We start from the raw sequence: 24,394 nt of genomic DNA, 5'->3' as shown, positions 1-24,394 counted from the left end.
CCACTTTAGAGAATCATGATATCATGGAGGCAGGCAGCCCTTCCTTTGAGGACTGGGGAAAGAGTCATTGAATGAGGATGACATGTATGTTTCTGAAGGAGCTCGCCTTCAGATTCCTTCAGAGATGGAGCCGCAGTGGGTAAACCGCCTCATGCATTGCCCCACTTCAAAGGGAACAGAAATGTAAACAGTGGCAGCTCACCAGGATCGAGTTTCTTTGCATTAACTACCAAGAGTCAGGAAAGAGAAACCAGGTGTTTATTTAGGTCTGCTATTATTATTGCCAGATTTTCTTTTAATGATGAAAAACAAAAGTAGAATCTGTTCAGAAACAAAAATACCACAGAGCTTCAGGATTACTTTTCAACCATCCCTGGGTCAATTTTTTTTTTTTTTTAATAAAAAACAAAAACAATTTAAATAACCCAATTTGTTCTGTATAGTGCTTGTCTACTAACAGGCATCTTCAATTCAGGAATTCATTAAAAATACAGCACAGAATGTGATAATCTATTTAAGAACATATTCCATTCCATCAAACCATATAGATTAGTGTTCGTGTTCTGGTACCATGGTCTAAAGAATGAATTTCTCTTTTTACAAGTGATTCCTCTCAGATAATTCAGTTTAAGAATGGAGTTAAGCACAGGCTTTGAACACCCAGAGGGGGTGGAAAACTCAACGTGATTAATATCCAGGATGCAGCCAGCTATCACAGGTTGACATTTTAAAAAATAAAATAAAAATAAAGCTCACGCTCTTTGAAGTCGTTGAAGGAGCAGTCTTCATGAGTCAGAAAGATGTTCTAAAGATCAAATAGCTCCAGGAAAAAAAAAAAAAAAAGCTAGAAGACCTTGACTCCAGGGCTTTGAGCTATCTGTTAGGTGCCACATTAACTAATTTCTACAAATCCTATCATTTAATCTTCTCCAGACTTCTATGGGTTGGGAGTTAATAATAACATTTTCTGGATGAAGAAGCTGAAGGTCAGAGAAATTAAGCAGCAACCCGGATCAATAGCTAGTGAACAGCAAAGTTAGGATGAAAATTTAGATCTACCACCTGCATTCAGCTGCAAGGGTATTGAATATAATTGCAAGGAAATTTTCCTGTTAATAAGATCTAGATTTCCCAGTTTCTGAGTGTGTCCTTAGACGAAGCCCTGGAATGGAATTCTTGCCACACCAGATGGTCAGGGATTCCCCTAAGATATTGACTATGAGAAAAATTAATGAAAATGGCACTATGAAAAAAATTTTTAAAAAATCTTCCATAGATACTATTTTATAAAAGGCAAAAAAACAGAGTGCTTCATATGAATGGAATATAATTTTTAAATTTCTTAGGTGTAAACTTAGTTTAGGTCTTTATATTTCTTCTGAAAACTGATTTCTATGATTTATTATTATTTATTCTACTTATTTTCATGATGTGTTCTATTATCCTGCTATTTCTTTGCTTCTTTTTTATTTATTTCCTGCTCTCTGTGGATTTATATTATTATTATTATTATTATTATTATTATTATTATTATTATTAAATTCTCCACTCTATATCACCCCACACATCCCTGATTTTGATACACACTTCTTACTTTTTGGGAATTTTCTCAAGTCATCTTAATCTTTAATGTTATCACCCAATGAATTCTCCCAAAGTAATGAAAAGCTCAGAAAATTTCAATTTGAAAAGTATATTTAGAGGAACAAACAACTTAAAGAAAACATTTATAACTTTCTATTTTGAGAAGTTACTATGTATGTATCATTTATAAACTTTCTATCTTAGTTTTCTATTTCAATAAATTTATTGTGTGCCAGAAAACTAGATTATATTTAGAATTACAGGCAAGAGTAAACTAAAGTTATTTTTCTCCTTCATTTATGTTATTTTCATTATTTATAGAATGCATTTTTAGTTTCTGCAATCAAATCCATGTAAATAAGACCCTACATAATATAGTGTGTTAACCTTATACAAAAGGAAAAAATTAATTTTCAAGTTTCTAGACAATAAGGCTAGTAATTTCTGTACAATGCCAACTCAAAATGGTAAACTGGAATACTTTTTCCAAAGTTGACAACAAAGCTATAGTTTCCAAAAATTTAAATTATATATATATATATACACATATTATACACTTATGTACATAGGTATACATATATGTATATATATACATATGATATTCATATAAAAAGTCCAGTAATAGTAGTGTGTTACACATCAATAGCAGCAACAGCTTTTCCAGATTCTGGAGTTATTTGAACAAAATTGTAGAGACATCCAGCATACTACATTTTAAAAGGGGTGGGGAAATAAAACAAAAACAAAACCCAGAAAAAGTGAAGTTCTGTTTCTATTATGACACATGGCGCCATTTTTTTGATCAACTTCTCAATCATCATCTGAAAGGAAAACATTCTCAAGTAACATCAATAAAAACAGGTCTGATAAAGCATGGTCATTACTACCACCTTTATTTATGTTTTTTAAAATTTGTGGACTTCCCTTCTGAATGTTGGCCTTCTCATCTAAAATAGGCCATTTTCCCTTCACCTTGGACAATCACAATAAATTCTCACTAGGCTTCTAATTGGCAAAAATCTAGCATTGTATCAGCAGTTTTATTTTATAATATCTTCTCTTAATTCTATCACTTTGGGCTTTATGTGCTTTGAAATTATATTATTAAGTGCATTCATATTAATGATTGAGGCTCCTTTATGAATTCTTTTTCAAATGTTGGGCCATGTTTTTCTTCATCCCTACTAATGTTTTCCTCATAAATTATGTTTTGTCTGATATTAATATTGTTGCCACACTTTTCTTTTGGTTGGCATTGTCCCACTGTTTGGTATTTTTTGATCCTTTTCTTTCCAACCTTCCTGCTACTCTGTAGCAGAATATAGCTTGAACTTGTGTATAAGACTTTGTTTAAGTAAAAATTAGTTCTTTGTATTTATTCTGAAAACTTATTTCTATTATTTGTTAAGATAGAGCATTCTATGTTCTATCATGCTGTTTTTTCCCTCTGCTTATTTTTATATTCCTTTTCATTTTTCTGGTGGATTGACAAGTTTTCTTTTTCATTATCTACTTGACCCCACCCCATAAACACTTGGATCTTAAAATTATAGATCACAACGCTATATTTTGGTGGTTACTTTTACATTTTTAATATACAGATAATGCTTTAATTCTAACGAAGTTCAAAATTATGTCTCTAATCTTCTTAACTAAGGCAAAAATCGTATCAATCTTTAACATCCCATCCAACACCACCTCTTTCATCTCCTGCCATTTTTCTTAAGTATTATTCAAAATTTTACTTCTCCCTAAGATTCAAATAGTTTTATAGTTAGTAGTTGAATGGCTCCTCTAAAATAGGCCACCAATTTTTTTCACTGTTTCCTTTTTCATGTCACTTTTTCCTTCTGTTTTCAATTTCTTCTTGCTGAAATATATTTTTCATTAATTCTTTCAGTGATAATCTTTAGGTAGTAGACTGTCTTTTATGTTTGAAAATATCATTAATTTACCCCAATCATTCAGATGAGCATTAAAATCTAAGTTGGTTAATCCTTCCATGGGAATTATCCCATGGCTTCCTACAGTTATTGATGAGGAATTTTCTGTCATTTTATCTATAATTCTTTGGTTGTTAATCCAGTTATTCTTTCTGGTAATGTTCATGTTTTTCCTTTTTACCTTTGACAATCCGTATTTTTATCATAATTTGTCATGGTGCCTGTATTAGTAATCTATTGTTATGTAGTAAAACTTAATAGCCAGAGACAACATTAGACAATGATCACTTCATTTCTATGAGTCAGGAATTCCAAAGTGGCTCTGCGGGTCACTCTCCAAGTCATGTTTACAGTCAAGATGTTGACCATTTCCTCAGTCATCTGGAAGCTTGACTGGGCTGGAGGGTCCAGCTCATTAGTTGTTGCAAGTTGATGCTGGGCTGGTGAAAAGCCTCCATTCCTCCCCATATAGTCCCTCCTTGGACTGCTTGAGTGTCCTCACAAGATGGTGTCTTTCTTGTCCTAGTGCTTTCCTGAGCTCTAATAAATATGAGGAGGAATCAGTAATATTTTTATGACCTACCCTCAGAAGCCATGAATGATTATCTCTGCCACATTCTATTTGTCAGAAATGAGTCACTAAGTCCAATCCACCTCTAAGGAGAAAAATTAGACTCCCACTTTTCCAAGGGAGGATTTGTGGATGCATTTCAAAACCACAACAGTGTCAAATTATTTTTATTTATCCTACTATGCACTCATTTCCACAGTGGTTTACAATCCCACTGCCACTTGGAAACACTTGACAGTTTTCAAGTACTTCTGCAAAATACACATCCTCAGGCCCCAGAACCTCCCTGCAAAAAAAAAAAAAAAAAAAATTTGTATTCAGTAATCTCAATCATTTTTCCAGCACTTATTTTTTTTCAGCCTCACAAGTGCTTCTGGAGAATTTCAAGTTTTAAAAGCCACTACTTTAATCCATCTAGGTATTCAAATATTTCTTGAAGTATGAAAAATCTCAACTGTTCTCTCTTTGAATATTGCCTCTTGGCCTTTCCCCTTCTTTACCTCTCACCTACCTGTGAGAATATAGTTGACCCTCCAAGTCTGTTTTCTCCGTCTCGTATTTAATGTCTCACTTTTTTTTCTCTTTGGACTGAGAGCTGTGTAATTTCATAATAATATCATCTTTTTTACTGATTCTTCTGCTGACCTTGTCCAAGTTTGAGTTCATCGTATCTATTGTATGTGTGTAATTTTTTTCAGTTATTATATTTTTAATTTCTAGCATTTTTCTATTTTTTCAGGATTATTGATTGTATTTAAATTTTGACTTTTTGCTCCTAATTTCCTGTTCCTTTTTAAATAAATATTTTTTTATTTTTTGTTTCTTATACTTTCTTTTTGAATAGCTTTATTTTCTTCCAGAGTAAATTAACTTCCCAATTCCTGCATTAAATGTCTTAGCACTTGTTTTCCCAGTGTAACTGTGAAGTTATAATTTGCCCTTTACATTATCCTGTCTTTGAAACAATTTTTCCCATTTCCAGTAATTTTGGAGGTTGCTTTTAGGAATTCTTCCAGCTCCTGCATTTTAATGAGGTGTTGTGAATGAAAGTTCTGACCCCCAGTCTGTCATGTTCTGGAGTTGGCAACTGGAAGCATGACCCACATTGAGCTACAGTACCAGGACTCCTTCTTGAGCCTTCCACAGATAAGCCTGTTTCACTCTTGCCCTTTGGTTTCAAGGAGTGAACCAAAATCTCCAGTCCCCCACCCTAGCTGGTGCACTGCCAGAGAGATCAAACTTTAACCCCTGCTCCCTGTTCAGAGAACCTGCACTCAGGAGTTCCCGCTTATCTATTGTGTTTCGCCTGCTTCTTATGAATTGAGATATTCATTTTGGTTTTGAACATAACTTTGTCTTTTTAGGTAACAAAGAATTATGACATTTCTATTATTGCTGTGTACTTTTTCTACCTAGATTACTTGTGAATTCACAGTACAATCCTGATTAGTAGTCTTCATGATATAATTAAGACATATCATCAAGTGAATTCTACCCAGTGGAACAGGAAATAGATTAAAATGTGCATTATTATTTGAAAGAAGTCAAAAGTATGAATATTTAAAGGTGATATTTTTATCCATCTAGAAAACACAAGAGTATCAACTCCAAAGCTACTTTAACACGATAAACCTACATTATTCATAAATAAAACACACATGTACACATCTAGACAGTTTTTTTACATACCAGAAATACCTGGTATGTAAGAAATACCTCTGAGAATATGCCAAAAAGTGGGATAACTGGGTCAAATGGTAGTACCATTCTAAATTTTCTGAGGAATCGCCATATTGCTTTTAAGAGTGGTTGCACGAGTTTGCAGTCCCACCAGAAATGTATCAGTGTGCATTTTTCTCCATATCCTCACCAACATTTATTGTTACTTGCATTCTTGACAATTGCCATTCTGACTGGAGTGAGACGAAATCCCTGTACTTTTAATTTGCATTTCTCTAATTGCTAGTGATGTTGAACATTTTTTTTTTACATATTTGTTGACCATTCATATTTCTTCTTCTGTGAAGTGTCTGCTCAGTTCCTTTGCCAATTTATTGACTGGGTTATTTGGGGTTTTTTGGTGTAAAGTTTTCCGAGTTCTTTATATATCCTGGAGGTTAGTGCTTTATCTGAGGTGCAGGTAGCAAAGATTTTTCTCTCATTCTGTAGTCTCTCTCTTCATGTTCTTGATTGTTTCCTTTGCTGTGAAGAAGCTCTTTAGTTTGATACATTCTCATTTATTGATTACTTCTTGTGCTTTAGGACTCTTGTTGAGGAATTTGGTTCCTAAGCCGACATGATGGAGATTTGGGCCTACTTTCCCTTCTAGTAGGCGCAGAGTCTCTGATCTAATGCCTGGGGTTCTTTTTAATCCTAATCATTGAGATAAGAAATGGACTAGTACACCTGGAAACTGTCTGAAATTCTCATGCTCAAAGAATATTTTTCATACATATCCCAAATTCATTCCCTTCATGATTTCGGTGTTCAACTATTGCTCAAACTTTCCCAAAACACTTCTCTAATACCCTTCCAACATATTAGAGAGTTAGCCATGTGGTATTTGACTTCACCTCCAAGTTGTTTACTTTATTTGCATATTTTTCCTCATGATAATTTTATTAACAGAAAGAGGAGGTTCCAATGCCATCCAATAAAGAGCAAAGGATGTGCAAGGTCAGCCTCCTCTGAGACCTCCACTCTATGTAGACAAATGCCTATTATTTTTGCAGGGGGCTTCTCTCACTTTTGTCACCAAAAAGAATGCAAACTTTTTCAAAGTTCTGCCTATTTTCTCTTTCTTTCCACCAGGTCTGCCTGATTTTTCAAATGTATTTCTTTTATTTCTGTCAGGGAATCTTGATGGCTTTGCTTCCTCCTATATAACAATAGATACACCCTCCAAATTTCTTCACTGTTCAACTAATAGAATGAACTGAATAGAAAAAAAAACTTATTCTATCTTTCTAAGAATTAAATCTCACAATCACATATACACAGTCAAGTTAGGGAAGAAAATTCATAATAAGAGCAAAATGTATAAAAATGGGTGTGGGATATTCATGGTTTCCAATAGATGTTACTGGAATCCTAGGTCAGAGACTTTACTTGGGGAGTCCCACCAGACCAGATTCGGTCACCCATCACCTCAATGGTCTGATTAGAAGGATTAGCCAGTGGTGGTGAAATAGAAAATGAATTTATTTAAAATGACCATAACAGGAAGAACAAGGGATGGGGGGGAACTAGCATCCCATTCCTTGTCTTTGGAGGTACTGACAAGAGCTTCCAGAGTATACAGAAGAAGGAGGGTAAGAGAAGAAAATGACAAGTAAATACGATTTTCAACATTTACTGTTGCTCTTCAGCTTAAAAAAGCAGGGTTCAATAAGGATGTATAGTCAAGCAGTCTTGGCCAAACTGTGGTCTGTCTGATCGTTATTTCAGGTTGGGATTTATGGAGTCCTGTTGGTATCAGGGAAATCATTATTGCTTGAGGGGGCAATTTGGTTCCTATCCTGAGGTGATCTGCTAAGGTTCCTGGAACCTGAGATAAGTTGAAGAGAAATGATTCAGGGAAAGAGCAAATCAGAGGAGCAGAATTTAAACAGTCAGGACAATGATTGGGTCCTCCTCTAAATCCCCAATTTTAAAGGAGCCATTGTAGAATTCGAATTAAATTTCACACAGTTGAATTTGGATATCTAAATGTTAACAAAAGCAAAATGAATAAAGTGAGTGTTGGATATGCATGAAACAGAAACAACAAGATATATATATATATATATATATATATATATATATATATATATATATATATAAAATTGCAAATAAAAACTTACACAAATTTCTATTCATAGGAGTAAAGCATTTAGAAATAAGCTTACTATTCTTTGAATTTCTGTTGATTTTAATTCTGAATTCCACAAAATAAGAGAAAGTAATAAATTCAAAAATGAGCAATCAGAATGGGGAACTGTGCTATCGAGTTTGGAAACGTGAAAATATTTGCCAAATTTTTTTTTCCCAGTGAATAGAAGTAAGAAATAGGTCTTGTATAGGTGGTGATTTCAAGTAAACTGATTTTGGCTTGGTTTGATTTAGAGAATAATATTTTTTAACAAAGTTGATCAAAATGGGTTGCTGTAATGATACTGAGTATCCCATAAATTATTCAAGAAAATGATGAATCACTCCTTCACTTGAATGTTGAATCAAAATGAATAGATTATATCAATAAGAGTAGTCAGTCTCTATTCTACTGGACAGTCCCAAGATAGCAAAAGGAAAACACACTATAAATCCAAATGGAAAAGAACTTAAAAAATTAAGTATTTTATTTATTCTGCAAAAGACCATGTGATATTTTAGGAGGAAAAAAACAACAATGAAATTATGATACTGAGCCCAGTATAGTTCTAACCCTAACTCCCTAAAGAAGATTTAAAAAGCAACTTGGAAGAAAAAAAACAGTGCATTACATACAAAGCACTTAAATGAGAATTTAACAAGAAATGGGAAGAAAGAGCATGAAGCAGAAAATTTTAAAATTAGTAAGTGGTAAAACAATAAGGTCAAAATCCAGAAGAAATCACCCCAGGCTAGATAAGCTAGACACACTGACGATCAAGACTCCAGTTTGATCTTGAAATGACCAAAAAGCTGACACATTGAATGTGTGTACTGAAGTTTAAATAGATTTTATGGGTTATTCTTCCATAATTTCCCCTAATCTAAAGTAACCTCAATTGTGTGTGCATGTGTATATATGTGTGTGTATTAATGCAGAAGCATATATTATGTATTAAGATGCATATTTGCATTTATTTATAGAAAGAAATTTTGATAATTTCTATGTGGAAGTTAAATTTCTGGTAGAACCAAATTTTATATTGAGAAAACAACAAATCCTAAACATTCTTTCATCTCTTACATTGTTTCTATTGATCCATAGTAGAGGAAATAGTGTATTCTTTCAAAACTTCACTTCTCCCAATACAAAAAAATAAATAAAATCAAGCATAAACAGTAATAACAACAATAACATCAAAGTGAAAAACACCAAAGGGAAATCAACATTTTTCCAACAGGGCCTATGCTTCAAGCATGTAGTTCCAATGTAGTCCAGTAAAACATCCATGGAGCAACTTTGAAAGGAGACTCAGAATTGATCTGAACCTGCCCTAGAAACCCGAGAAAAAAGAGGGTAAGAGAAGAAAATATGATTTTCAACATTTACTGTTGCTCTTCAGCTTGACTAGAATAAAAATTTGAAGTCGTAATAGCTGTGGAATAAAAACACTTAATATCCACGGGAGTCATGGCCAGCCAACTACTCAGAAATACTTGACAGGTGGAGGAAAGAAAAAAAAAGACAAAAAGAAAGAATTTTCTTCCAATCTTGGAAACAAGTACATTGTTCCAAGGAACTAGAAAGCCTGCCTAGCCCCAAACCATTCACATACAATTTTTGAGGCTTTATCTGGCCCAACTGTTGGACCTCCATCTGCTCTTTTTGATTAAGGTCTATGATACAAATGGGTACTCCACTAGTTTCCAGTGGAAACCTAAGATTCAATACTAAAGTCACCAGGCACTCCTGGGTATTTTGCAAAAATCCAGTTTCTTCGTTTAGAGGTTTGTTTGACAGACAACCTCTAAACTTCCTTCTAGCCATATGCTCATAATTCAGAAGTTTTAAGTGGTCTTTGACTTGACTACTTGAAAAAATAAAACTAGAGTATGCCACTGACTTGGTTGGTGGATGTAGTAGGGAAAGTTCAGAGTAAAATCGAATTGAGAAATCATAAATTCATTTAAATTTAAGGAGATGAGGTGTTAAGGGTAAAAATGACCTTCATGGGGTGCCAAGAGCAGAAGACTCCATGTTTGAAAAGAGGGGTGAGTCCCTGACTCAACACCTGCAGCAAATCTCAGATTCTTGGTCTCAAAAGTGGGCTGGGTAATGTTAATTAAGCTCCGTGACAGAGATATGGAGAGAGTTCAGAAATGATGTAGGATTTGAAATCTCCACAATCTCTGAAGATCTATCAAGACTATTCTTGTCATTTAAAGCCATTAGAACAGCATCACTATTTTTTTCTTGTAAACAAATACTATAGTCAGCTGATCATTAAAAAAGATCTAAATTGACACAAACAAATAAATCCTCCAGAAAGGAAAAGAAAAAATAGAGCTCCCTGGGAGCCGGGGGGAGTGTCTTCATCTGATATAGTTATAATAAACATTTGGGAATAATTAATTTGGTTTTTGATTTCTCTCATCTAGGGTCTTGTAAAGCTTACGAATTCTCGACCCTTTATATCCAACTTAGATGCTTTTAGATTTTTCTCTGACCAGCACTTCACTGGCAGGTCCCCAGAGGTCTTGACAGGCCCCCCTCTGCTCTCTGAGCAGCCTCTGGGAGTTAGATCAGAGTGGCAGATCTCTGTTGGTGGTAGGCTCTGGTTGTGCAGAAACCCCCTAATCCTCTGTTTACCACAACATGAGTCTATTGCCATAGAAATGATAGCTGAGATCCCAGATTCAACATCACTGACTTTATAACAGGGCCTCGTAAGAGGAGAAGCCAAGCTACGAGGGGGAGAACGACTTCTGAGAATAGTGGTACTCTGTTGCTTTGAAAGAAAGGGCCATTGTCTGCATTAAGATAGAAATGCATGAATGAGCTGTGCTGTGGGGTACGCTATAGTTTATTCTCTGTACAATACTGCCTGACGAAAAGTAGTAATTGGGGATCTTATGGAACAATTTGCTTTCAGAAGGGCCAGCAGTTCCCTCCATCACAGTCAGTTCTTATTGAAATAAGAAGCAAGCAGTTTCTAATGAATCATGCTGCATGAATTGATGTTCTGGGGTCAAAGAGTTCCCTTTTCATGATGTATTGTTTTGTTTATGTGTTTATTGTGTTTGTTGTTGTGTCTTGTTTCTATTAATAGAAGAAAGCGAACCTGACCAGGATACTAAAGGTATTTTTTTTGTTGTTAATTTCTGTGCTGCTGCTTTTTAAATGTAAGGCTCCTTTGCAGTCAGTTGTTATGCCTGACCTTACAAACTCCTCTAAGTGCCCTTATTCTGTCAAGAAACAACAAACAAACCATGGGGGATATGAGGTCACAGCATGTAACAGCGTCAGTCAGTCCATGGGCTGCTCTGTTATATGATCAGCTTATTGGCCATTTACATTTCTTAAGACTCGAGTCAACAGGAATATTTAAATCAGGTGGTCCAAACTCTGGAAACAAAATGAAATGAAATCAATCAGAACAAAAATGTATATCTCCACAGGTTGGAACAGAAAGTTACCCTTCCACTAAAAGACCTCTTTTCTGAGTCGATGGGTGGGGCTAAATTTTTGGAGAATGTTGAAATATCGTGGAGCCAGATTAGGCTTTATTCTCCACTCTCAACAGGATGAGAAATATTATGCAATTGCTCCAAGTTGACAAAAAATATTTCACTTTAATTGCATGCAGACATATACATTTTTGTAGAATGTGGTTAGAAGAAAGTGACTAAAAATCAAATTGTAGAACACGAGTTTTCCATCACTAAGTACCTTGCATCCTGAGTAAACCCCAAGCTTTGTGCTCTGCTGACCTAAACTTTGGTGCTTTGGGGATGAACTTCATGAGTTTTCCTGTGGTACAATTTGACTTACTACCTCTTTATCTTTGAGTCTCCAATAAGATACAGGTTGAGTCTCCCTTATGTAAAATGATGGGGATTGAAAGTGTTTCAGATTTCAGTTTTTCAAATTTTGGAATATTTGCATAGATGTTATCAATTGAGCACCCCTGATCCAAAAATCTAAAAATCCAAAGTGCTCCAAATTTGAAAAAATTTTGAGAATGATGTTATCTTTCATAGTTAGAACTGAAAACAAATCTAGATGTATAAAAGTCTATCAGCACTTTAGATTTCAGAGAATTTCAGATTTTAGATTTTCAGTATAGGCAGGCTAAATATGTATTTGAAATATTTTCCTCTTTCTAAATACCAGGTATCTTACAATTAAATTCACCTGGTTTGTGTGATCTGGGGAAGAGAGTGAGAGTTAAGGTTTTTTTGTATTTTTTTTTTTAATTTTTTCAACTTGTTCTGATCAGTCATTGTTGGTTTGAATCATGTAGAAACCTCTTTAAGGGAAGCTAGAAAAAAAAAAGAGTAAGTAAAAGTAAAATTCATGTACATTCATCTTATCCTTTGAAGTAATTGCTCAGAAATAGAAATTGACCAGAGACTTAAATATTCCTCTGACGCTGCTCCCTCACCAAGAAAAGAGAGGTAGTTCATTTCAGGCCATACTGCTCATTAACTTCAAGAGAGCTTGGAAAATGCAGGGAGAAGTGGAGACACACACAGAGAATAAAATAGGTGGTGTTACAAAGAATTTTAGAATTCCTGGCTGCATAAGCACAGTTTTGAATAGAAGATTCTTAATCTGCAGTCACCTCTGCAAATCTGCCCAAGAAAAGTAAAGCCCAAAACGCACGAACAGATTCCCTGAGAGAAAACGCAGGGATAAATATATTGCCTGTGTCTATCTTGCATTTTGCAGGAGAATATTAACTTGCATACCCACAGGAAAATGAATGGGAAAAAACCCACAGTGAATTGGAGAATGATAGATAAGGCTAAATACAGGAAGAGGAGCTTGATGATTTTTTTCTTAAAAATCCATATCAAACCATTATAAATATTTTCTGAGTTACTAAGTAATTTTATGCTCCTTCTAGTAAGCATTTGACTTGTTTATGTAACAAAACACTGATATATTTAATTTCCTACAAATAAATTACAAAATAAGGATATTTAATGTGTATTTTATTGGATAAGAAACCTACCGCATTACATTTTAAATGAATGACTTAGAATGTATTTTTAGTTTGTGACTACCACTGTAATTCTGGGGATTTACTCCTGAACTACAATCAAGTTTATTATTGCAAGTGTTTTATTATTGATGGGCATTAGTCTGGTTTTTGTTTTTTATTGCAACTGACTTTTTTGTTCTCAGTGATCTCAAATGTGATGGAATTTCTTTCACTATCCCTTCACCTTTCATAGTTAGAATTGAAAACAAATATAGATGTATAAAAGGCTATCAGTTTTTTTGCTGATAAAGCTGGATTGAAAATCAAGCTTTTGGAGCTGGGGTTGTGGCTCAGTGATAGAGCACTTGCCTGGCATGTGTAAGGTACCGGATTCCATCCTCAGCACCACATATAAATAAATAAAATAAAGGTCAATTGACAACTAAAAAATATATTTAAAAAATCAAATATTCCTTCTTAAAATTAATTTATTCATTTATTCTAATTAGGTATATATGACAGCAGAATGCATTTTGATTCATTGCACACAAATGTAGCACAATTTTCATTTCTCTGGTTATACATGATGTAGTACATGTGTTGTCATACATGTACCTAGGGTAATGGTGTCCTTCTCATTCCATCATCTTTCATGCCCCCATCCCCTCTCTTCTCCCCTGCCTTTGCCCCCCTCCCCATTATGGGTCAGCATCCACTTATCAGAGAGAACATTCTACTCCACTTAAAACTAGTCTAACATAACCATAACTTGTTTCCCCATCCTTCTCAACCTCTCCCCAATCTTCTCCATTTCACTCCTAGTTGTTGGATGGAGAACACTGACCTGATGAAATTGCTACCTATCTATCACACGTCAACCTCTACCCTTCCTATATGCAGACTTGCTGGGAGAATGTCGGTCCAAAGAAGGGCTGAAATGTTCACACATGTATATGTCCCTTCTTGCAATCTCACCAGAGAAGTCATTCACTCATTCATCCATTCATTTGGCAAACACTTATTGGGAACTTACCATGAACCATGCAGGAGGCAAGTATCTAGGTACATGAGTCAGCCTGTTAAAGGGCAAACCTTGTCCTTGTGATGCTTATATTCCAGGGAAAGAGACTGCCAACCAACAGAGGAATGGATTAGCAGTGATGAAGTAGTGCTAAGGACTAAGAGGAAAGATGGACCAGGGTCAGGGGATGAAGAAAGGAGGCAGTAGATAAAAGAGACATTTGAAACCCTGAAGACATTTAGACCCTGCTTTGAGAACAGAGGAAAACTGAAAGGAAGGGTTGAAGATAACTTTCAATACTGGGGGAAAAGGGCTGAGTTTCTCTTTGATCTTTTGGAGAGAATGTTAGAGTGCGGGAGGGACCAGATTCCCTTTAATCCCTGGTTTCCTTCTTCTATTAACACTTCACACTTAACAAGGCGACCCATTATCAGCCTAAAGGGCAAACATGCTCCCTTCAGTTTATCAGCACAGTCTTGAGCTCGAAATGCTACTAGCAATGTCAGTCTCTCTTTCATTATTTATTTTTTATTTATATACGACAGAGGAATGCATTACAGTTCTTATTACACATATAGAGCACAATTTTTCATATCTCTGGTTGTATACAAAGTATATTCACACCAGTTCATGTCTTCATGAATGTACTTTGGATGATAATGATCATCACATTCCATCATCATTAATAACTAGATGCCCCCTCCCTTCCCTCCAACCCCTCTGCCCTATCTAGAGTTTGTCTATTCCTCCCATGCTCCCTCTCCCTATCCCACTATGAATCAGCCTCCTTATAGCAAAGAAAACATTCAGCATTTTTTTGGGGGGGCAGGGGTTGGGGGGGGATTGGCTAACTTCACTTAGCATTATCTTCTCTAACTCCATCCATTTACCTGCAAATTCCATGATTTTATTCTCTTTTATTGCTGAGTAATATTCCATTGTGTATATGCCACATTTTTTAAATCTGCTCATTTATTGAAGGGCATCTAGGTTGTTTCCACAGTTTAGCTATTGTGAGTCAGTCTCTTTTATGTATCTCGCTAGAGCCCCTAGAGGTTCTGATATGGGGTGAGAAATGTACTGATTAAATCAACTTCAACATTACTTTGAACTGTAGAACTTTACTCTGATTTATTTATACATTATGCTTAACTAGGTTGTGCAATGTGGATCATTAGAGGTTTTGCAATGATTCCAGATGATATTCCAAGTAATACCAGCCAAAGGAAGGGAAAAAAAGCTGTTAATTACAGCAATATAAACTGTCCCTGATTTCTACATTTCCAAGAAGAATTGAAGTCCCAAATTAAAATTCTTGCCTTTATAAATTAAGACATTTTCTTATCCTACTCATCTTCAGCCAGAAGGTTCTCATTCAAGTTCAAGGGTATTGACAATGTTATTAGATCACTTTTCCAGCACCTATAAAATTAAAATGACCCAAGTCCAAATATCTCCAGGATCTTACTTATTTCCAATTCTCAGAGGCAAAGAGACCCATAATATATTCATTGCAGTATTCTCACACTCAGAAACCATAATACCAAATACACAAGAGTTATTTCAGCCAAATGATGCGCAAGGACTCAAATATTTTGTACAGTCTAGGTCTCTATTTTGTTACCAGAAACATTAAAAGGAAGATCCCTGAGTTCACTCTTCTAGGATGCCAATCAGTCAGGGTTCCTTGTCAAAAGTCCACAGCCTGCGAACTTAGACTAAGTTGGTAGAATGAGAATTCAAAGACAACCACACATTGCATCTGGGTGGTATGTCCTTTATAATTGTTTTAATCTATAAGAGATCGCTTCTCCCTTCATTGTTATTTTTTTTATTAAAGAAACTAAATAATTTGCCCTTTTAAAATTTTCTGTATTCTGACTTTTACTGAAATGCTTCTCTATGGTGATGTTTAGCATGTTCCCTGAACCCTCTGTATTTGTAGGTTGGCAATTAGACCCCGGGAACCTTAAAATTGGGTTCAATTTTTTGTTTTGGGGGGCACATATACAGTTATATTTTAAACATTTGATGTCTTTTTTTGCCTTTTATTTTTAAACCACTTGTTTCCTTTGAAGAAAGCACCTTTCTTGCTTTTCTGTTCTCCTGGCTTTGGAATCCAATATTTATGTGTCTAAATTCTATATTTCATCTCTTAGAATCCTCAATATCAAGAGACTGGAAATCAAATTCAAATTTTCTAAAAAGATCCAGTTGTCAAGTAAATCATATCTTCCTTTATCTTCTTGAATTATATAATCCTTTTTAATTGGTATTCTAACATAGCTCTGGACTTGATCTGTCATTGTCTTGCATGTCTCCTGTCTAGTATACAAGCTCTCTCCATACTTTCAAAAATCCAAGCTCCACAAATGTCAACTAACTAGAAGAGCTAAGCTTCAAATCATAGTGTTAACTAGGGCTTCATACTCTGAGGTTATGTTCTGTGCTTAAGTCCTAGAAAACAATGGACAGGAGAAGAAACGATTATACTTACAATGTAACAGGCAATCAAAAAGATTTAACAACATTTTAAAAGGAAATTGATTTGAGGTCAGAAGACATGAAATCAGGTTTCTCACCCATCACTTTTTTTACTTTGAGAAAAGTAAATTGAGTGGGATTTGATTTCCACATCTATAAAGTAATAACAGAAATCTGGTCTATCTCTGAAGCCCCTTCCAAGTTTAATAATTCTGAGATTCTAATTCCCTTTCAATTTGTGATACATTCTGGGCCTCAACCCTATTCTTTAGTTAAAGGTAGAACTTCTCACATCAAAAGAACTTCATTTTATTTAATGAGGGAATCCAGCCTCAGAAAGGAACATAAATTACTCATCCTCCTACTCACATTTTATCTAAAATATTCTTTTTTTGCCAATATGTCAATTCAGTCTCTGAAAAGTGTGATGGATTTTTGTCTGACCTCCCCCTTAGATACTGTGAGGGTACAGAACATTAATCAGTTATTTCTTCAATTCCATAAAGTATATCCTGTGCTCCCTCTGATCAGGGACTCTTCTGGGTACTGCACACTGCACATAGCAGTGAATGAAACTGGAAAGGTTTTTGGTTTCACAACAATCAGATAGAGGTAAGGTCTGCAGAGATGATAAGATTGAATGATGAGAGAATGAATGGGCCGAGGCTACACTGTGTGTTGGGTGGGTAAAGGTCCTTTCTAAGGAAATGCCACTTAAACAGAGACTTAAGCCATACAAAGAACCTGCCATGTGTAGACCCAGGGTGAGTGTACCAGACGGAGGAATAGTGGGAGCAAGCTCTTACACTGGGAACGTGGCTGGTGAGAAATGCAAGATCCGTGATGTGAAGGCCTTGGAGGCCAGGGATTTGGTATTGACCTTAAGACAGAGGGAAACCTGGTCGGATTTGCATTTTTAAAAGGCCACTCTAGCTTGGTCATCCTCTATTGGAGAGTCACTCACCACTTCTGTCTTCCTAACAGTTTTTGCCAGAATCCTGCGGGCTCCTGAATCCCACAATGTCTCCTTTGGCTCCTTTGTGACCCTGCGCTGTACAGCAACAGGCATCCCTGTCCCCACTATCAGCTGGATTGAAAATGGAAATGCTGTGAGTGTCATGTGTATGGGGACCTGTCTGGGGAAGACCCATTGGTGGTGAAGTTCAAGACAGACCATAGTTTTGGGGAGTTATTCTTATTTCTGTCATTGGTCCCACCTGCATCTATTTTTGTCCTGGAAATCACTGTCTTCAAATTTGGATGACAGGAGTTTGCTTCTTTTCTTGTATCACTGGGAATAGTCAGAAATCAAATGCTTTCTTTGTGCCTTTGTGTAAAAAAGGAAGAGGTAAAAAATCCTTTCCATGCATTTTCAAAAAATCCACCAGTGGAAGATTAGTTCCCTGCTGGAAGCTACTTTAGGGAAAAGCAATCTGGAATTAGAATCCACATCTGTCAGTTCAACCTACTTTTCTTCATTTTTAACAGTGGTAATAAGAGCTAACACATATGAGGTAATGTTTTGATCCAGGCCCTGCTTTTAACACTTTATTTTGTCATTCTATAAATATATGTTGAGCATGTGGGCATTGAGCATTACTCCAGGTCCTGTAGAAACAGGAGTGAATGAAACAGGAAAAATTCCCTGCCCTTAAAGAGAGCTGGCACCTGATGAATAAAGACAAACAAACAATAAGACAAAGAAGAGACTATATATTTTATGTGGATTCTATTAAATGCTGTGAAAAAAAATAATAAAGGTAGAAAAGAAGACAGAAAGATTGACTGTAGGGAGAGAGAGTCTGTTTTCAACAGGGTCAAGCTTCATTAAAACAAAGACATTTGAGCAAATCTCTGAGATGGAGGAGATTATGTACATAGCTTGACAAGATAACCTGACAAAGGCTCTGAGATAAGGATATGCATGTTCTATCAGAGAAACAGCAAGGAAGCCAGCATGGCTAGAGGTGAATGAGCAAAGAGCAAAGCAGGAAGGGGTGTGTGCAGGTCTTGAGGATCCTACAGATTTGGGTAGGTCATGGAAATAACTTTGGCTTTTATTTGCATGGGATGGAATACCATTGTAGGTCTGTGTCTGTTGTCTGTTTTCTTTCTGATTCTTGCTCATTGTGTTCTGTTTTCTTGTGTGCCTCGTTATCTTTGGTTATCTGTAGTTCATTGTATTGAAAAAATATCAGAAACTAATTTGAGGTCTGGATGAAGGTAATTTCCCTTGGAGAGAATTTTTTCTTGTTTCTGCTAGGGAACAAGAGCTGCTACTAATCTTGGACTACCTCAAAACAAGCTCAAGGTTTGAAGCTCCTTGGACATCCTAGATAATTATAATGAATGCTTTATAATTATAATGTCATTCTTTATGTGAGCCACTTCACTTGTAGTTCACACTGAAATGTCCCTGATATCTAGTTCTTTGAGTTCTCAATTTATTGTATCTTTAATGCTCTAATGCTTTTATGGGCTCTGAGTTTTGATTTGGCTATCCAAAAATAAGTTCAATTTTTATGGCTTTGGAAAAGTATCTTAACCAGTGGAGAATATCTAAGTTTTGTTATATCTATTAAAATTTTTTTTCAGAATTTTAATTTTTTTGTGTGAGGATTTTCCTGAATAACCTAGCTTATCCAGTATCTGAAAAAGGAACCTGTCATGAGTTATTATTGTCATTATATTTTATAAGTTCTATCATTTGTCTATTTACATTTGATTTTCATGCAATTTCTAGTTCCTGATATGCTTAATGCACTAGGTAAAGTGAAAATATGTTAATTCTTAATTTAATAATTGCTTTTAATTGAAAGATATTTTATAAGCAATAAAATTCCTTGCCACCAATTATATGGCTTTTTGATGAACATGTAATTTTCACTTTGAATTGAAGAATTTCCTTTATTTGAATCACTTTTATTCCTTGAAACATTGTTTTGTTTGTTTGTTTGTTTGTTTCATGGTGTTATTTCAAATTGCTCCAAATTTTATTCTAGATTACTGCCTCCATTTTAAAAAATGGGAATGGTCTATTCTTTTAGTGCGCTATTATGATTATGCTGCTAATAATATTATGCCAGGCTTATAGAATTGATTGGCACATTTATGTATTTTCCTTTGGTACAGAGCTGGAGGTGAGGAAGATGAGATGCAAATTTCTCTCAAACTCAGATGTTACCTCTACTGTATCTCTGTCTAATGCTTTTCTCCTCTCCACGTTCTCTCTAGTTAGACTGCTATTAAATGGATTTGGTTCAAAACATCAATCTTTTAGTTCTTTTGGTTTTGCCTATTTTTGTGGAGAGATAGGGTAGCCCTACATAGTCTGTATGCTTTTCCTCAGGCTCTGTTACCCATGATAGTTGTCTACCATAGAAACTCCCAATAAGGAAATCTCATCCACAAGCTCTGGCTCATGAGCTGATGCCTGGTGCTCCATGTATAGCCCCCAAAGTTCTTCAGGTACCTTGCTGACTTTCTCTAAGTCTACTTCTGCTTACAGCTTACCTATCTCACCTTTGAAATTTTCCAGGACTCTTAGAAAAGTGTGTGTGTGTGTGTGTGTGTGTGTGTGTGTGTGTGTGTGTCTTTTTAAAAATTTTTAGTTGTGGATCGGCCTTGATTTTATTCATTTATTTATATGTAGTGCTGAACATCGAACCCAGTGCTTAACACAAGATAGACAAGTGCTCTACCACTGAGCCATAACCTCAGCCTCCAAAATGTGTCTCTTCCCCTTCCAGGAAACCTCTTCTTTTGTGTTAGATTTCAGTTACTTGATATTAATCTGTCTATCAATCCAATCACATCATCTCTCTTAATCTTCCAAAAATTACTAAAAATGTCTGGTCCTTTGATTACGATACCTTCCATCTTTCTCTGAACTTATTTTTCTTGATTTTAGAGTTTATTTATCTGATAAGATTTCAGGTAGAAAAAGAATGAAGATATGAGCTAAAATGATTATTATTGTAACTTAGGCATTGAAATAGCATGATTTTCATGTAATACAATCTTTATTATTTTCTCTGTCCTTTATTCAGCAAAGTGGGTTCTTTTGCTACCAGAGAAGCCTACCTCAAGCAGGCTCTGTGATTTTTCTGGATTTTAAATCATTAACATCATCCTAATTTAGTAATTTGAGGTGTCTTGTCCTAAGTAATAACTGAGACATCCAAATGCATTCATAAGCAGGAAGACATATTCCTTCCTCCCTTCTCAGGACTATTGTAGTCATGCTACCAGCCTTCCACAGAGGAATTGTGGTTGGTTTCTTAGCTCCTGCTCACCTGTGATACTCTCACTTCTTAGTTGCTCTGTGTCACTATGTCAGGGTTGGGTAGGAGGAAGAGAGGAGAAGTAATTGGAGCAGGGGAGTTATCATTTAACTGATGCACTTGCAATTTCACCTTATACCTTCTGCACCTGCCAGGTATTTTAAATTGCATTTTTCCCTCATGAACATGTTCATAATTCTTCAGAGACTAGGGAACATTTAAGACAATACTAGGAATGCGTTTTCCTTAGGTCAGCCCTCTTCTGTTTATCCCTCAATTTGTTAGTTGATAGGAGGTCTCTTTATTGGAGTCATTTATTCCCCCAAAAGGTCCTCTTGGGAAGATGGAAAGGGACTACAATTCAGATCTTCTATAAAAACCATTGTATCTAAAAACTCTGGGAGCCTAAATCATGAAGAGAGCTTCCTTCTCTTTGCTTCTTCCATTGGAGTTGCCGGGAAGCTCAACCCTGCTCTTTAGACATTTGTCCATTTTGTTTACACATTTCAGGTGTGTTAGGATTCACAAGACCCCAACACACACTCATGCACACTCTTGTTTGATGATTCTTTAGAAACACAGAACTCAGAAAAGCTATTATGGCTAAAGTTTAGGGCAGGAAAAGAAAAATGATTAAAATCAGTAACAGGGAATCAGTTTTCCTCTCCCAATAAAGCTGCAACAACAATACTTAATTCCCAACAATCATATGTGACAACATGTTTAAGTACTGCCATCCAGGGATGCTCAACCTAGCATAGGTATCCAGAGTTGTTACTGGAGTCGATTACCTAGACAAAGAGTACTGACAGGACTGATCTTAGACCTCCAGAAATAAAATGGATGCAGTATGTTCTAGGGTTACAGGTGAACAGAAAGAAGTATTCATTATAACTCACATGGTTAATGTCAACTATCTGGTATGGCTCAAATTCTCAGGATGCAAAGATACTAGTATCAGACAGAATATTCCAAGGGATAATAGGATGTCCCCAAGAGCCACAGGGAGGACCTTTCTTTGTAAGGTGCAGGGTTTGAGCACCTTAAGCCCATCAAACTAACCTTTTAATCCTTTGCTACACAATAGGAGACTTAAGTCAACTCTTAAGCTTATTCTAGCTAGGACACCCTGTCACTCATAAAAGAGATGGTACATGTCCAAACCAGACCTTTGGGTGGGGTAAGAATGACTCTCAGAATAACTTATCAACACAAACCTTGATAAGTCATCCAACTGGAGGTTGATTATTTTCATCTTTCATCTCCTATAGGATAGTCTTTTTTTTTGGTGTCTCGGTTGTAGTGAACATAGGTTATCATTGCACTATAGTAACAGTAGCATACTAGAGACAAAGAATGTCTCAAATTATGCTTTGTTTGTTTTTTAACATTTGTTTTTTAGTTGTAGGTTGACACAATACCCTTTTTAAAATTTTTTTTAATTTAATTTTTTTTTTAATTTAATGTGGTGCTGAGAATTGAACCTAGGGCTTCACACATGCTAGGCAAGCTCTCTACCTCTAAGCCACAATCCCAGCCCCCTCAAATTATGTTTAAAGCAAGTATTTCAACAAGAAAATGGAGGACTTCTTTTTTTTCTTATAGGCAGGCAAAATCTTTTGGCATAATTCACATCATATTAAATTTTATTTCCACCCAACCTAAGGCACTTTCCTTCATGGACTTGAATTATTGCATATCCTCTCAACTTTCTCTTCTCCAGGATCGTATTAATTTGCTAGAGCTCACAATATCAGAATAGAATGGATAGGGTGACTTAAACAACAAAAATCAATTTTCTCAGTGCTCTGAAGACTGAAAGTTCAAGATCAGGGTGCCAGCCCGGCTGGTTTCTGGTGAGGCCTCACTTCCTGGCTTGTAGAGAGTTTCCCCTGGCCACCTTGCAGTGTTCTCACGTGGCCATGTCCCCATGTGCATGTACTCCTGGTGCCCTGGTGTCTACAAGGAGAAGACCCCAAATCCCATAGTGGTTTTTTATAACATAGTTCTTACTCCATTAAATGGCTTTGATTCCTTTCTTTCTTAGATTGTTACAGAGTTTCCTCAACTGAATTAAATAGCAAACAAAATAAGGCAAATACTCTGGAAAAGCATAACAGAACATTAAAAACAAAAACTTTAAGAAGAAACCCATTAATGGGTGACCTATAAACTTAGAATTCTGCAGCATAAAAGAAGCATATGTGAGATGATCGGTCAACTAGCTTGTTTGTGGTGATCTTTTCACAATGTATACCTATATCAAAACATCAATTTAGAACCTGAAATATATACAATTTCTATTTGTTGGTTATGCTGTATTAAGCTAAAAAGGTAAAATTTTAAAAAAATTAAATTAAAAAAAGGAATCTCAGAAAGTAATGTTCTGCTCTATACTCCCACCCCTCCCGGGGCCCGCTCCCTGTGATGCAGTGTGTCCTAGGAAGACTGGTTGGCTGGAGCCCGGAAAAATGAGAACTAGGACACAGGGCACAGGAAGAGGAAGGAGAGGGGAGGGAAGGCTGTGGAAAACAAACTGTGTCCGTGTGTGAAATTTTGGTAAGATGTAAAACAGGATGCCAAATTTTATGGCTACCAATAACAAAGGACATCTTATATATTTTTGCAATCCTCCAAGGCTTTCAATTATTCATTCTTGTTTTCACTTCTGTTGTTCCGACGGAAAGTTCCTTTTATCTTTTTCTGATACCTAAGCAAAACCACTTTCTCATAATTTGTTATTAAAATTGGTTCATCTTATCTGTCTATCCTAGATCCCTTCAGAAGACAGTGAGCAAACAAATTACTACTTTGTCACCTGTAACTCAAGCCATGACAGAATGAGAATTAGACACAGTTAGCTGACTTAAGAATGTCCCTCTTCAGCTAACGTGATTTGAAGGGAGTTCCATTTGCCACTCAGACATGGATCCCTCATGTGGATAATGACACAGATGTCAGATGGCTGTCAAAGATGACCTCTAGTATAACATCTAGTATAACATCGGACTAAGGTCCTCTAATTCTGTAAGGTTATAATAAAGTAGCACATAGTCCCTGCTCTGCTTTACCGCTCTAATTAAATTTCAAGTGTCAGGTGAAATCCAATGCTAGTTGGCAGTGTGTTTTGTGACTCTTCCGTGAAGCTGTTGTAGTTGGCATAAGCCTCTGAAGGTGGCATAAAGACATGCTAAGAAAATTGGGAGGCTGACATGTAACTTTACTAATTTGTCTTTCAGTAATAAAGAAATGGTTAGACGTGCTTTTTAAAATTCAGTGTTTTCAAAAGGCTTGCATGAGAGTAGATATGTGGAGGATACATGATCGTTCTCTGTTGGAATTCAGGAACAATAAAAGAGCCCCAAATTAATCATTCAAGATATGACTCATCAAAAGTAGAAGGCAAAACAGATCTATCCCCTCTGAGGCTAAAACAGGAATAAAATACACTAACGGTGACTTTGATTCAGGAAGAAAGCAAAAGTATATCCGCAGTTCTTATGGTCAGAGAGCATGCGTTGTTCTTACTGCCAAGTTCTTGGTAACACTACCCAAGCCCAAACCGAAATCCACATGCCCTTGCCCTTACTGACGCAAACCACAGGAAATGGAGGCAATTTCAGGCATTGAACATTGTGAAAGTAGCAACTCAGAAAGTGCATCCAAGAGAA

The 24,394-nt window shown here is 35.9% G+C and overlaps 1 protein-coding gene across 7 annotated transcripts in view; it reads left to right on the top strand.

Moving 5' to 3' along the window:
• Musk (muscle associated receptor tyrosine kinase) overlaps positions 1-24,394 on the top strand; it is a 98,133-nt gene that overhangs the window by 33,622 nt on the left and 40,117 nt on the right. For 4 of the 7 annotated variants that reach the window (XM_076843197.2, XM_076843193.2, XM_076843192.2 and 1 more), the window contains exons 6-7: positions 11,058-11,087; positions 17,425-17,549. In XM_076843197.2, coding sequence (XP_076699312.1) covers positions 11,058-11,087; positions 17,425-17,549 — 155 coding nt within the window. The remainder of the gene's footprint in view (positions 1-11,057; positions 11,088-17,424; positions 17,550-24,394) is intronic. The other 3 variants (XM_076843198.2, XM_076843196.2, XM_076843194.2) reach the window with 1 other exon arrangement.

Source organism: Callospermophilus lateralis, chromosome 2 (genome assembly GCF_048772815.1).
Source record: "Callospermophilus lateralis isolate mCalLat2 chromosome 2, mCalLat2.hap1, whole genome shotgun sequence".
Taxonomy (NCBI): Eukaryota; Metazoa; Chordata; class Mammalia; order Rodentia; family Sciuridae; genus Callospermophilus; species Callospermophilus lateralis.
Note: the sequence above shows the minus strand (reverse complement) of the source record. Positions and strands in the feature narration are given on the sequence as shown.